The sequence below is a fragment of the Haplochromis burtoni genome, unplaced genomic scaffold, assembly GCF_018398535.1.
Source record: "Haplochromis burtoni strain Fernald_Lab_line unplaced genomic scaffold, NCSU_Asbu1 Contig_37, whole genome shotgun sequence".
NCBI lineage: Eukaryota > Metazoa > Chordata > Actinopteri > Cichliformes > Cichlidae > Haplochromis > Haplochromis burtoni.
Window position 1 is genome coordinate 2,248,764 of NW_024582398.1, and position 15,996 is coordinate 2,264,759.

At 42.2% G+C, this 15,996-nt stretch overlaps 1 protein-coding gene across 8 annotated transcripts in view; it reads right to left on the reverse strand.

Annotated features, from left to right (window-relative positions):
- Positions 1-493: 493 nt before the first annotated feature.
- The window catches only part of ctbp2l (C-terminal binding protein 2, like), a 94,441-nt gene continuing 78,938 nt past the window's right edge, over positions 494-15,996 (reverse strand). For 7 of the 8 annotated variants that reach the window (XM_005919515.3, XM_005919516.3, XM_005919518.3 and 4 more), the window contains 6 exons: positions 13,817-14,023; positions 7,818-8,032; positions 6,358-6,488; positions 4,524-4,651; positions 3,958-4,075; positions 494-2,264 (listed from right to left, as the gene is read on the reverse strand). In XM_005919515.3, coding sequence (XP_005919577.1) covers positions 2,084-2,264; positions 3,958-4,075; positions 4,524-4,651; positions 6,358-6,488; positions 7,818-8,032; positions 13,817-14,023 — 980 coding nt within the window. In that variant the 3' untranslated portion in view covers positions 494-2,083. Of the gene's footprint in view, positions 2,265-3,592; positions 3,668-3,957; positions 4,076-4,523; positions 4,652-6,357; positions 6,489-7,817; positions 8,033-13,816; positions 14,024-15,996 lie in introns of all 8 variants that reach the window. The other variant, XM_005919513.3, reaches the window with a different exon arrangement.

The following is a 15,996-nucleotide window of genomic DNA, read 5'->3' on the forward strand; positions in this document are numbered from 1 at the left end:
TTCCAGTCTTCTTCTTCTGTTGTCCAGTTTGACAAATCTTCAAATTGTAGCTTCAGCTTCCTGTTCTTATCAGACAGACACAGCACGCATGTGATCTTCTGCTGTTGTACGCCACCTGCTTCAAGGTTCGATGCGTTGCGCTTTCAGAGATGCTCTCCTGCATGCTCCGTGCACGATTAATGCACTTTCACCCAGAGAAGTGCCACTCACCTTTCTTCTCTACTGTACGGGGAAATTCCCAGTAGATCAGTAGTTACTGATATACTTACTAAAATCACCTTTCTTCTGCATTCTGCTGGGCCTTTGAAGGCCAATCTTGACTGTACATGGCTAAATGTGATTATTTTCTTGCTGTGACATTTGCTGAGTTAACAAACAGGTGTACCTAATGAAGCGGCCAGTGCATGTACATGATAAGGGAGTAAACTGGTTTTACATGAAAATCAAGAAGTCAGTACAGACGGCTGGTTCTCAGAATCGTATCTTTCTTATCTTTTTTTTTTTTTCTTTTTTTTATTTGAACTGCACTGAATGCTAAATGTTCACCTTGTACAAGAAACAAATACAAATACTCACACTAAAAACAAAAACATACTGCTGGCTGCCTCTTCTGCTATTGTTGGGACACTAAATAAGAGTTTCAGCTATTGCTCTTACAGAGAAAGGATGCCCCAAAGAACCTGGCCTTCATTAGAACAAAGGAAATATTAAGGAGCAGGTAGAGAGGGGGGATCACATAGGACTATGGTTATAGGAACATTTAACTAGGCAATACGAATCTAACAGGACTCCTCAAAACTCTTTAACACCAAAAAAATGTGTGAACGTGTCCTTTTTATAAAAATACCACGATGGAGAGGATGATGGAGAGAAATATTCAATATTCAGACGAACCAGATCAGTCTTTGTTTTCTTTTTTTCCTTTTATAGACAATTATTTTGCGGGGGGGAGGGGCGGGAGGAGAAACAATATCTGCAAAAAAAAGTGTTATTCCTGAGTCATTAAGAAACCATGCTGAATTTAACCCTTTCCTGTCTTCAGTGTGAAATGTGCTCACAGAAGGGACTGGGTCACCATGTCTAACAAGACTGCCATTATGATTAGTTAGCCATCAGACGCTTCTCTGGAGAGAACTGGATGCATCGCTGAGCTTTTAGGAACTAAAAGTACAAAATAACTTCTTTTCAAAAGCTTCAGCTGCAATTACGTGTTTAATGAATGGCTTTCACCAACTGCCTTAAAAAATAGTAAGTTGGAGACACTTAAAACTCAAAAATTCTCACACTGTGTACAAGTGCCCTCTAGTGGTGAAAAGCTGTAACTCCAGCTGTGACAGGTGTCAAATGTACCACTGCCAGGAAAGGGTTAAAGCCCACTTTTGATTACTATAATTGATGAGCAATCTTTTTCTTTAATTTGATAAATATATATAAGCTGATAATCCATTTTTAGTCATTCACACTGATGATAAAAAGAAAAAAACAATATTAATAATAATTCTCTTCTGAGGCATAATTGGGGGCCTAAATAACACACACTTGTTACATAATGAGGATTGGAGCTGGGTGAAGAAGAGGCGGGGAAGATTAGGAGCGCTGTCAGGGGTCATACGATCCAGTAACGTATGATGCCAAAGGTTTTTCTTTCTTTTTTTTCTTTTTCTTTTTTCTCTTGTTCAGTTGGTGTGTTTAGAAGTGGGCTTACATTTCCCATGAGCTCCGAGGTGGGTGGTACGGTGGGGGCAGCTGAACAGAGTCTCATCGGGTAATCCCGGAGCACTAAAAACACTGGACTCAGTGTCCACAATCATAGGCATGTCCCAAAGAAAGACAAAAATACATCATCATCAAAGAGTAAAGTCGGTAACTGAACCCAAAGAGACAGAGAGTAAAAACTAAAAGGGTTAAAAGTACAAATTTCCCGGAACACTTCTTTTGTTCCCAGTTGCTGGCTGGATTTTTAGCAGGCAGCCGCTTGTGTCGTTTCACTGTCTCTTGGTCCCAGTTGGTCAGTTGCTTTGATTGGTTGTTTCTGAGTGTCAACAGGCCGGATGAGATGCTGCCGTATGTATCCTTTCTGCTGCTATTGCTCGGTGAGGTGCTCTCTGGTGTCGCCGTGTTTAGAGGGCTGGTTGGGCGATGGGGCCTGGGAGGGGTGTGTACCAGAGGGCAAGGTGTGGGCGATGGGCACCCCACCAGGCACCATGCCCTCTAAAGCCCCTGGGATGCCGCCCGGAGCCACTCCAACCACACCTGGCGGGTATCTGGGGAGGGAAAAGGTCAGAGGTTAGTGGTGCCAACACGAGCCTAACCCCCACGTACAACCGTGAAAGACAGGATTCTGTGCAAAGACCTCATCTAGTGAAACTGCTACTTCTTTTCCACCTTTTCAGGAACGTGTTTAAGAGTTACTTAGCTTTCAGGCTGAATTTTCAGATTCAGAAAGATCCAAATTAATGTGAATAAAATTGGAATTTCTTGTCGTTTTAATATGTCCAGAAAAATATGCAGCCAGATTAGACTAAACATGAAACAGGTGCAAGATGGGGAAAGAGAGGGAGACTCAACAGATGGCCAGACAAAAAGAGTTTTTGCTGTTTACTAACTTTTTACATATCAAACAATTTAAAAAAAAAAAAAAAAAAAAAGACATTAATTACTTCTCTAAGATCAGAACCAGGTTGCGGAAGCTACCAGGCTTTAATTTCATAAAGCTAGAAGCAATGAGGGAGCAGAGGTAAAGAAGAATCCATTAAACTTTGCCGTACATCTGGATCACATTCCTTAAAACAGGACGTGGGCATTGGTGGAGCATGAACTCTCCAGGCGATCTTCCTGTTTATAGGGATTACATTAATCAACATACTTTGGAAAGTATTTCTTGCCTTGCTTATTGATTTGTTTCTTCAGCTTAGATTAAATATGAAACTGTTTCAGTTTCATTATGGTAATTAAAATAAAAAGGCAAGATACTGTTTGGTCTATAAATGCACATAATCTGCTCATAGCTCGTAAAGTTTTAGTGCCTAATTTAAAGATGATTGGGTCATAATTTGATATAAAAAGGAGAAAACACAATCCTCTCATGAAAGAAGCAGCACATGTTCTATTTATCAATGAGCCACATATTTTTCTTTCCCATCATTTTTCTTTTATTGTTTTAAAAAAAATGCAGTTATGCAGTTATCTTAATACTTCCTGAAACACAGACTTCCTGAGACTGTTTGGTGGAAAAGAGCTAATATGTCACATTAGTTAGGGGGGGGAAATGGGTGTGGAAATCACAGTAAAATCCATCAACCAGAGAAGGAGAAAATAGCCGGAAAGAACATTCCCAAATACCTATAAGAAGGAAACCACGAAGCATGACTCCATCCATGGAAGTGCACCTCAGTGGTTTCATGTCATGCTTTCTGTGACACTCAAAAACCCACATTCACTGCTACCCATCTCTATTCTGTGTTCATTCAAACAGGTAAGTGCTGAAGGGGAACTACAGGAGGGACACACATCAGGTGAGCTCAGGAGGTGAGAGGGTCTTATATCCAGGACCTCCAACCGGAGGCTGTTGGCCCCAGATGATCGTATTTACCTGGTCCTGATCTAGGCATTAATTTTGTCTTGGGGGATGCCGGTTGTTACGCCTGGAAGAGTTTGGTTCACTTGGCTGCGTGAAAGAAGCACATGGAGGTGGAAATGCTGAGATCAAGAATGGCGAAGAGTGGGACAATGTGGACAGAATTTATTTCTGCTGCTAAGGGGAAGCGTTAGCTAGGCTCTACAGGAGTGGTGAGCTAACCTATAAAAACCACCGATCTATCAAGACATCTTTTACAACTGTATAAAGGCGGAGCAAACGAAGGAAATTGCTCTAGTTTATGATACTTTAGTGTAGCTCACAGGTGATAAAACTGTTGTTCTTAAAATGAAAATAATGGCTGTATTTTCAGTCCTTACCTGTAGGCAGCGCCATTATGCTCAGGGTGAACGCCTGGCTGATCCATGACCGCCCACGGTGCCGTAGTGACAAAGAACTCCTTGTTGACGCAGTTTCGTAGGCTGTCAGGGATACGGCCTGTCACGAGACACGCGTTCAGCTTAAAAGAGCTACATAAATCTGACACACTCGAAGGCTACGACTTGTTACAGGGCATGAGCGGTCAGGCTATGCAAAGTGTTAATGAGTTCAGACTGACAAACATATCAGGCTTAGATACACAAATGCAAATTAGGACCATTTAACAATCAGTTTTTTAAATTCTTTTTTTTTGGCCAGGGTGGCGGCAAGGCCAGCCCCCGAGAGCCACTCTGTGTCGTGAAGCTAAGGATAACATCAATTAAGAGGTCCAGATCTAATAAAGGCTGCCGAGGGTCTATTGAAGTGGAAATGTGACATCTGGGAAAGAAAAGACGTGCAACAGGTCACGCGGGAGACTGCACCGAGGCGCGGGCCTCCATAATGAAGCCGTGGATGTTTAGTTTCGATGGATGTTGGACAACAAAATTGAAACGCGGCGGCTTACCGGTGATGGCTCTTCGGATCTCGGTAGCTGCGGCCTCCCTCATTTCCAGTGAGGCCTGCTCGCTGTACCAGGCTGTGTGTGGCGTGCAGATCAGGTTTGGAGCATCTTTCAGTGGGCCCTGAGCAAAACTACAGCACACAGCCAAATTAATACAGTATGCACATTTTCTCCAACAAGCACATGATGACAGAATTATATTAAAACAAACATCAATAACAGGCTGTACCGGATGTTGTGGAGGGCTTTACTAATTAACTTATAAAGAAATACAAACGTAGAATTAATTATTTTTATTTTGAGGCCAATGACAAAACATATTCTTGTATATCAAAACCATCTGATACTGTAACTATTTCTTTTCCTTTAAAAACTATTTGTGTACAGTTTACATGACAGTTGTCTGGAAATATGGCCAGTGGGGTAAAATGTCAGATCCTGTTATTCACAGATGCCACCATCTTCTTCCTGCTGCTTTGATACTTCCTTTCTGTCAGCCTCTTTCCTCTCAGGAGACTCACAAAAACAGATCAGCATCAACTCCCTCTTCCCCCTCCATCATCCTTGTAACACCTAGCCTGGTTCTCTGCGTGTAAGCTTTGCAACGCGTCAGCAGCGTCCTGAAATCGGTGTCATGCCGCGTGGGACGGAGGTCCAAAGTTATGAAACGCTCCCCCGTTGACATGCTGGGTTAGCGGAGCATGAGTTCCAGATTCATCGGGTTCAGTTTCAGCCTTCTCGAGCAGCCACTCAGCTGAGCAGCTGTCCAGAAATAATCAGCCTCCAAACTCTCTGACTGCCCCCGACGCGTGAACAACACAACACCAGTTACCCGCTGAGACGGAAAACACGGATGTTAGGATGGTGGAGAAGTGGGACGCGTACCAAGCTGTTTGCCTTCTGATGAAAGCAGTTCATAGCTCAAAGCTAAAACACGGTGTCAAATCATAAGGGGAACAGGTGAGCTTTGGGGAATAAATCTGAAATTATTTCATTTACAATTATTTCAGACTGGTTACCCAGTGTCACCAGTATAGTTTAAGTTTTGAGCAGGGATTTTGATGGTGTAAAACAGAAGTTTTTAAACAGTGTACTATGAATTTAATATTCATGATGAAGCGGTTACCAGATTTTCCAATTATTCATATCACCAGTACTTAACTGAATTAATTTGTTTATAATTGACAACAAAAGCAACAAGTGTCAAGATGTCATTTGAATAGTTATTAAATCAATTCAGCAGTACTTGTAACTCATTCATTCATTTGCCAAAATGAAGAAATTATAGATTTATTGATTATACTTCAAATTAAGCTGTACACTTTCACTCTTAATTAGCTGATTGCATGTTATGACACACTTACTGATGATGCCTTTTCACCAAGTTTTGGCCTTTCACCACTTTGTCCCCGGCACTTTCTCATGAATAAAGCATAAGGAAAAATGTCCAAGAAGGTCTGTTTTAATAATCCTGTATAAATATGGTCTTTTCTTGGGTTATCATTGTGTTTGGATACCAAAAAATGGAGATTATTCACCTCTTTTTGCACCTCTATTCAAACTCAAGCATACACCTGTACCTTTAAATGTTTTTAACTTGCTCTGACAAGAATAAATCCAGCTCTCCATCTCCTCAATTCTATTACACACAGGGCCCTGAAGGATCCTTTTAGAAGCACATGATTTCTCTTTTATCTCATTATAACTATATCTGCCATTGTTCCTGCCTGTCTGTCTATCTCTTAAAGGTTTTCTGTTTCTTTGTCTTTCCCTTCCTACACACCCATCACTTTGCTTGCCTATATCTGTCCAGGATTTGGCACATGTGTGCATTTACCTGAAGGGCTCGGTCTCATGGACGTCTAAGGCAGCTCCGCGTATCCTTCCCTCCTTTAACGCCTGGGCCAGAGCTTTCTCATCCACCAGACCTCCCCGTGCAGTATTGACCAAGAATGCACCCTGACGCATCTGTAGTGCAAAAGGCATGCAAACACAAACAAGTCAACACTAAGCACAGATGAAGCCAGCTTTTTTACAGCTCATGTATGGACTTTTGTGTGTATGCCAGCCTGGCAGGCAAATGAATGTGTTTGATCTAAAAGAGAGCATCAATCTGGATTATATGTCTTAAGACATATTAAACAGGACATAAATTGAGAAGAAGGAATAAAATGGTGACATCTCTGTTTCACCTGACACCTGAAAGATCTAGGAGACAGAAAGGCAACTGGGACAAATGCTGTCAGATGTGGGATATAGAGCAGGCTTTGTTCAAACCAAGGAGATGAAATGAAGGACGAGGGATGAGCTGAAAGATGAAGTAGCACCGCCACCCCTTGCTGCTTACCGGGGGGAGAAAAATAAGGCACAACAAAAAGTGTATGAGGGAGGAAGAAGAAAAAAATCAAATGAATATGCTCAGAAGAAAGTAATCCCTTAATGTTGACAAAAGCTGAAATCCAGGGGCATGAAAAGCCTTTACGCTGGCAGGCAGTCTTTTATTAGGCCTTGGTGGTTTTGACACACAGAAAATACACAAACATGCACACACACGTTTCCACTTTAAACGCTAAGAGCCACTGCCAAATTCTGGGTGAGGAAAGACAGAAAAGTGTTCTTTCATTGCAGCACTTAAGAGGCAGCTGAGAATCTTGTGCTTTGGAAAAGACACAGAGTTAACTGGGTTAGGCTATTACCCTACACCCACTCCTCTTCATCTCCTCACATACTGTAACTCAGGAAGAATAGAGCGCGAGGGACAAGACAAAGAGAGAGAGAGAGTGTGTCACAGTGCGGGGTGATATTGACAGAAGGAAGATGCGTCCCCAGCTCGTGCAGTTCCTCAGCTGCCCTGCAGGTGTCACCCCAGGCAGTGCCTCAGAGTGCAGTTATTGACTCAGAGAGCAGCACTTTCCCTCACACTGTGCAGCCTAGTCGATATATTTGCTGTAGCCGTGGGCTGGCACTAATTGCATTTGACAGAGCAAAGGAATGAATTTGTGTCCAGCTTTGGTGGAGCTTAAGATAAAGAGCAGGGAATGTACAGGCAGGAAGGGTGCTGCTGTTTCCAGTCCTTTTTTTTTTCTTCCTGCTTTCTCTTTCTGCCAGATATAATGCTCTTTAGGACAGACACTAGGCTGACAGAGTAATAATATACCAGCATCTCGACTTGTCTACCTGCTAGATAGCACCGCATTAAGCCCACATCAGGTCACAGCTGTTCAATGGGATGTTCAGCTCTGTCTGAGTGACACGTGTGCGGGCGACGCGTGTCTGTGTTTGTTTTGAGTAATGCACCTGTTTGATGGTGAAGTCGTTGATGAGGTGATGGTTGTGTTCGTTCAGGTTGCAGTGCAGGGAGACGCAGTCGCTCTGGTAGAGCAGGTCTTGCAGGGTGTAGACGCGCTGGACGCCCAGCGAGCGCTCCAGGCCGTCCTGCAGATAGGGGTCGTAGAAGATGACGTTGAAGCCGAAAACCTTGGCTCGCACTGCAACCGCCTGGCCCGAACGACCTGGGGACACAAACAAAGAGTTTATAAAATTTGTCAACGTGCTCAAAGACACAGAGGGATTTCTCGTACGTTAACAGAGCGTGTCTTCTCCAGAAAAAGCCAGGCAAGTTCAAAAGTTGCACTGTTAAATACCAGTTCACTGATCATTTACATGTCTTGTTAACTATTAACTCTTTAAGTAGTCTTCCGAAATAGTTCTCCAGGCTTCTTAAAGGACATTCAAAGCTCTTCTTTGGATGTTGGCTGCCTTTTGTTCTGTTCGCTGTCAAAATAATCCCACACTGCTTCAGTAATGTTGGGGTCCGACCGCTCCATGGTTTGTGTGTGTTTTCTATCCAGGTATGCTTTTACTGAATTGGCAGTGTGTTTCGGGATCACTGTCATGTCACAAAATTAAACTGCTCAGATGCCTTCCAGATGGTATTGCATAGTAGCCAAAATTTGACGGTACATTTCTGTGTTCATAATACCATCAATTTTGACAAGATCCCCAACACCACTGGTTCATCTTGGTTCATCATACCATAAGACCTGTTTCCAGTTCTTGTGTAATTTGTCATATCTCAGCCTTTTCTGTTTCCCTTGCTTAAGTCTTCTTGACAACCACCCCTTCCATTGAGACCATCCCCAAAGGTTGATTCTGATCATCTGGATGTAGCGTTTTCAGTGGGTGAGTGCACGATGACTGAAACTAGCACCACTGAACAATGGGCTGGAAGGTCAGTTGTTGATCAATGGTCATGAGAATTTGCACATTAATGATCAAGGAACTGACCTCCCAGCCCATCGTTCATTCAGTGATGTTAGTTTCAGTCATTGTGCAATGCACTGTTTATAAGGTTGCAGTCAGCTGAGACTGAAGAAGTCACTTGGATGAGTGACGAAATGTTTCTCCCACTGAAAACACTACATCCAGATTGGGATTTACCTACTTGGATGATTGAGCATGCATCAAGACGTATTAGAGCATCTACTAGTTTGTAGATATGTATCAAAAAGATGTAGGACGTAGAATTGCGTCCGCAGTGTTTTCTATCTAACATTCACACTCCAGTGAACTCATTGGGTTCAGTATCTTGCACTCACAATATCATTATGCAGAGGAGGACCAGGGATTGAACCATGAATCTTCCAATTAGTATGGGAACTCCGCAACCTTCTAAGCCACAGCCATCCACCACTCTAACCCTTTGACGACACACTGCAAACAATGCAGAGATATAAGTTTTTGTCTTATAGCTCTTCAGAAACCACCTTGCCAATCCAAAAAAAGGGGGGAATAGGTTTTATTATTGTGATAGAATACTATTGATAAACTGCCTAAAGATACAATGTAAAATTAGTTCTTTGCTAAATTGAGCACTGGCTCATCCCCTGATTTGAGTGCTTTTTTATGCTTGAACGATAAAAAAAGAGAAAATAATCAAGTACAAGTTCTGACCTGAAAATGAGCGAAAAAGAAGCCAATGTCTAAAAAAAACCTTCACAAAAAATAAACCTTTCATTCTTCTAATAGTAACAGGATGCCACTTGAACATCTTTCATGTTGCAACAGCCTTTTCATGTCGGCTTTATTATATTAAAGTTGTGAAAAAGGCTACTTTTAATATCACTAAGGAAAAAAAGGCTTACGATGAAGACAAGGAGCTATGATGAAAAAATTAAAAAACAACAAGAACAAACAAACAAAGGGCCTCATTCACCGTGTGTGCTTTTTAATTTGTGCACAAAATAAGCACTCAAACAAAAGTCAGGTTTGTGGATCGTGCGAAAGCAGCCAATTTTGCTCTTACTATCGTGTGCACGTTAGAGAATCACTGTAAATCAGCAGGTGCACGCACGTTACTTGCAGTCAGCATACTTCCGTGGCCCCATTTTTCTCTATATAAGGAAACGTGTTTGCCTAGAGGCGGATCACAGAGAAAGCTGTGAAGCTGTTCTAAGAGAAAAAAGGTCACTTAAGCAAAAAAAAAGTTGTGGACTGAGGAAACATAATGTCTAAGGTGGAAACTGGAAAGACACACCAAGAGACTCGGGTTGCAATCACTGAAGCGGTAAATACTGAATCCTTGATGCACAGACCGTGACTTAGATATAAGAAAAAAGCTTAAGATACAAGTTTATGGAAAAAGGAATAACAGACCAGATTATATAAACATCCGTAAGTAGGACATTGTTGAAACAGTGGCGAGGTGACGGCGATGACGTCCAGTAAGGATGAAAGGCAATGGATTTGTGTTTATTTTATGTAATTGGCCACTGCCTTAATAAATTAAAGGTTTTTTTAAGTGTTTTAAGTCAGTTTTAACCTGCTAAGCATTTAGTTAAAACATGTATGTTTATATTTTCTAAGTCTGAGGCAGCTCTATGTTCGTTTGCCGTGCACCAACCACGGATGGATCCCGGATTTGTGAGTAAAACATTTGTTTGTGCTGATTAGGCACACGTTTGTGCAAACACACTGTTTGTGAATGAGGCCCAATGTGAGGTGAAGTTGTGAGACAGTGAATCAGAAACTGAATGTGCAGCATTCGAGCCTCTCCCTCTGTCTCTCACAGCCATTTGTTGTGTAGGATGCGAGTCTCCACTCTGTTGGCTGGAGACGCCAGTTTCTGCTCTGCAGCAGCAGCTGAGAGAGAGAGAGGGACAGAGTAATGGAGAGGTGGATGTTGTTGCTCGTAAAAAGGATCGATAAGGTCCTTTACACTCTCAAGGTCCCCTCTTTGTGATCGAGCATTATATCCTGCTCTTACACTCCACAGCTGAAGAGAATCACTCCTTCTCTTCTTCTCCTTCAATGTCAGCCGATAAGAGACGTGCAATGCTAAAGACCCAGATATAGCTGCAGCTATCGCACAATAAAACTACAAATTTTGCGATGATCACAGTTGCGCACTTTACTTTTCTTCGAGTGATTCATCTGTCCATTTCTTTCTGCTAACGTTACTTTTCCTAATTTTCACAGGCCACGTTTGACACAACACAGAGCGTGGGTGTGAGCTGCTGTAAGTGCAAGCTAAAAAAGCGATGCAGACAGCAGCAGTAAAGGAATCAATTTTTTAAAAAGATTTTTCTTGTCAGTTTGAAACAGACCAGGTCATCCTGCAGCTGCAGTACGATGTGATTTACTAAACCTTTTGGAGCAGCTGTGGAAAGTTGGATCATCACTTCTTCTGCAATGATTTCTTCTGCCTCTCTGATTGTTGGAAAATGTCTGCAAAGAACTGGGTTTAAAGAGAAACTAGATCTACACAATCTTGATTTACAATGAGATCAGTTAACAGCTGAAGTGTTTGGCATCTAAAAATACCTCTAACTTTGTTGCACTGGAAAAAAAGAATTAGTATTTTTTTTGTGCGGATTTTTCCTTTAATATGTCAGCTCCTCTGTCTTCTCTATTTCTAAGCCTCGCCCTCCCATCCCACACTTATCAATGCCACATGCAACGAAAACCAGGGGGTCTGCCACCCACTCAGGTGGATCTGAACATTTTGATGTCTGTCATTTCACTCTCGACTCGGCAGCAGATGTTTGCTTTGCATTGCAAATTTTTCTGCTGACAAAGGTTTCAGATTCTGCAGTAAAACACGAGGCTGAAGCACCAATTCTTGAAATCAGCCCTGTCTCACCCAACAGTGAAGAGGCAAACATGGTGGCAATTGGCCAAGAGGTCAACGTTTTTTTTTTTTAAAAAACATTGTTTCAAAAGTCCTTGTACACAGCAGGCAGAGTATCTCTACTGTTTTTACAAAAGGAACCAGGCGACATCACAATATCACTGGAGATATTTTCCATATTCTGCAAAGAGATGCAACAAGTGCAAAATCCAATAACGTGCAATACTGTTATTTGTTCTCTTTAGCTTTCAAATACTTGTCAGTTGTGTCTGTGTGCCATTTGGCGCAGGTGGGTAGTGCGCAATCGTCTGAAAACAGCTGCCTGCTTCATGTGGAGATGATACTGATCATAGTGGTGAGAGTGAACTAAACCTAATCACTCAAATAAACTGGTTTGAGTGATTAGACTTTTCACTGTGAGCAACTTCAAGATGGATGTAATGGGATTCTGTTAATTAAAAATTTAAGTGAGTACAGTTAGCATAGAAAAATTTGCAATTACCAGAGGCTGTCAAAAAGTCCTTATTTACCTTGCGATTGTGTCTCTTAAAACATGGAAGCATAACTTTGGCGGTTGGATATTCAGTTTTTATGTTTCCTTGACACATAATTGGCTAATGTTGCAGAAATATGTGGGAAGGATTAGACTTGGGTAATGAATTCCAACATTTTTTCATCGGTCCTCATCTGCATCTTCTGCAGTATCAACACGGTCTTTGCACGGCTAATTTGATTTGACCAACTGGAAATGCTAAATATGCAAGTGGAATTTTCTTTGTTTTGAATTTGCTTTGAGATGTTTCAAGAGAAAGTAATTATACTTGTCTGCAATCACTTTTAGTATAAGATGCAACATTTAAAAATATCATTTTTAGGGGAATATAATGTGTTAAAAATGTTGTTTTGCATTTAGTAACTAAAATGGCATTTCAAGCTTATCACACTCAACCCTGATGATCATTTAAGCCTTCATTCATATAAAAATGCTGATTAAAGGTATCTTAGATGTCTCGTCCCAGACTAACATATTCCCCAAATTCCAAAGTTGAAAATGAGTTTTTTATCAGATCAAATTTAGTTGATAGGATTATCCTGGATATTTACTGGAGGTAGATAGGCAGACCACAGCTACTTGGTTAAATTTACATATGAGAAATAACAGAATAATTCACAACTAAAAGGCTTGAACTTATTTTTGAGAAGAAGATCAAAAGGTTGGTTGTTTGGTACTTCAAGTCCTCAAGTCTACTGTCACCCCAGAGCTAGAGGGTTTTTTTCAGTCTGTGTATTTGCCGACAGAGTTGTGCAGCTGGCTGAATATGCAGAGTCCTAGAAACCAACGCCAAGAGGCCTTCGATGTCCCCAACCTCCCACTGACAATGGATATTGTTTTGGAGACAGCTTGAGCCAGAAAGACCAGCAGAGGAGGCTGGAAGTGGGAGGACTGGATGAGGAAGGGAGAGACAGGGGGGAGAAATCTTCCCTGCCAGGACCCGCTGTTCAGGCACAGTTAGTCCAGGCAGCTGTCTGGGACCTGTAGAGGAGGAAGGAGGTTGTGTGTTTGTGTGTGTGGGAGGGGGGAGGTGTATGTGGACAGAGAGATAAGGTGGCACTCAGGAAAGGCTTGTGAGAAGACAGAGCATCTGTCGGCCCGGTGATGTTGTGACAGGGCAGAGTGACGCACAAACACACACAATCACCACTGAAACAGGTGCAGAGAGGGAATCAAGTCAGAACACACACACACAAACACACAGAGGAAGAATCTAGTCTGCCAGGAGGTCTGATCATGGCAGGGCAAGATGTCGAGGGACCGTGGTGACAGAGAAGAAGAGTTGAAAACAGAAGAAGAGAGAATAATAGAGATATAATGGTGAGCATTAGAGCAGTGGGATGAGAACAGTGAGGCAGAGAGAGGAAGTCAGCCCGCAGGGAGGCGAAACAGACAACCTTGAGATAATCTGTGGGACGGGCAGAGGGTGAAAAATAACCTTATCAGAGCAGGAAAACAGAAGGCACACTGAGTGGTGAGAGGATATGAAAGCACAAAAGTGGAAGCAACGGAAGGGGGAGTAAATTAAAAAAAACATGATGAAAATAAGAGGAAAAAGCAAGAGAAGGAGCCAGAAAAAGGCTAAAAGAGGAAAGCGAATAACTGAATATTCACCAAAACCGATGAGACCCAGGGTTTCGCCACGTATGCGGGCGGCACCGGATGCCACCTCCCGGATTTGCTCCACACTCTGGACTCGCGTGCCCTCCCGCAGAGCCTGGTAGAGCCAGGTGTTCCGCCGGTAAAGGTTGAGGATGTGGCACAAGGTCGAGTCTGCCGTCTCCTCCACAGCTGCCGAGGGAATGTTGCACACGGCGATGCCTAAAGATAGAACAGTAAACACAGACAAGGCAGAAGGGTTGAAAAGCACATTAAAGACGTATGTGACACGTGAAATATGAGTACAGAGGGAGATTTTATTGTCCAGGGCTAAAACCAACATGGGTCACTATGATTTCTGATATTCATGGTCAGCATCTCAAGGGAGTGTGAAAATGACTGTTTGTTTTGGGAACATCAGAATATGTCGGCTTCATTGGAGCGTGACCTCCAGCACGCATTGCAGCCGAGGATGAAACAGACCGGTGGATTTGGTGTGCCGGATTGATGTTTTTCATGTACCAGTCAGTCTACATTCCAACCCTCGCTTACGGTCATGAGATCTGGGTCATGACCAAAAGAGTAAGGTCACGAATAAAAGCAGATGAAAATAGTTTCTTTTGTAGGGTGGCTGGGATCAGTCTTGGAGATAGAGTGAGGACCTTGGACATCCAGAACCTGCTAGAGAGATTATACATCTAGCCTAGTCTGGGAATCTCAGGATCCCACAGGAGTAACTGAAACGTGTTGCTGGAGATAAGGACGACTAGAATACTCTGCTTAGTCAGCTGCCACCCCTAACCTCACTTTAGACAAGTAGAAGATGATGGATACGTGAATGGATATTATGTACTATAACACAGGTCATATATTATAAAAACTTCAAAGGAAGCTTTTGGTCCAAAAGTATATTTAATTATATTTACCCACATAGGGGTGATATCTTCTGTAGAAATAACTGCCTTCTCTAGATTTTAATGGAACTTTTCTCGTGATGCTCAAAGCGTCAACAACAAAAAACCAAACTAAAAAACCAAAAAGCTACTTAGCGGTAATGTTTCTGAAGCCCTCATTCACATACTTTATAGTTTTATGTGGGAACCACCACACAGAAGCTCAGCTCATACAATGTTAACACTTGTCTAGCTGTCACTAGCATTAGCCTCTCATCACAGGTAGACGGATGGCCTTTTCTTGAAACAGTTGGCGAGCATAGTTTAATAAAAGAAAGAGAGAGAACGATACTTCCTACACGAAACTGATCACAATAAAGTTTGTGGATGTGTATAAATCTACATATGCTATATTTTGAAAAGCCAAATGTAATTTTTAGCATCACGACTGCCAATTAGGTCACTGTTTTCAAGAGAAAGGCAAATATTTCAACAGTGAAAATCTCCAAAGCATTACAGGCCAGAGGAAAAACATGAAAAGTTGATAATGGTGTGAACTGATCCCTTAATAACTTGGGTTATCTTTAATTAGGTCTATATTTGGGCAACGTAATCAGTATTCCAAACATCACCTGCTAAATGTCAATAATAATATGAAGATACACACGTAAATATGTAAAGTCAAGATCTTATCCAGTGCAGTGTTCATAATTTTGTTCCTTTCAGCCGATATAAAGGCCTGACCTTGTGGTATTACCTTGCCGTTTCCTCCAACAACACAGACTACTTTTTTTTCTCTGTTCTAACACTTAAGCACTTCTGCCTGTCCTCATTCTCCTCCTAATGTCCTCATCTCACTCTGTATCTCGGAGTAACAGCGCAGTCGTCTCTAGACAGCAAAAAATAGACCGAGCCTGCTCAATCAATGGCCCCTTTTTTCTTCTCCCCGAGAACAGCCGTCATATCAGCGCCGCCTTCTCCAGGCACGATAGCTTTTGACTCCTGTGTTGCAAGGCAGAGCGCCTTCGGTGAGTGGGTGGCAGTTAGACACAGTATCTCATATTGGCAGGGAAATGGCAGCTTTGTCAACTGTGAGAGCTTTTTGAGCCACCAGCCTGCTGATATAAGCCTGGGTGGTGTTTCAGGGAGAAAACTGAACTCTCCTCTTTCCCCGTGTGTCTTTTACTCTGTCTCTTTGAACATTCTGGCTCACAGCGGGATGTCTGCACTTCATCTGACTATTTATTCAGCCTTTGATACTATTCAGAAAAAATCCATACAGTAAAAACAAGGAAACGGTAT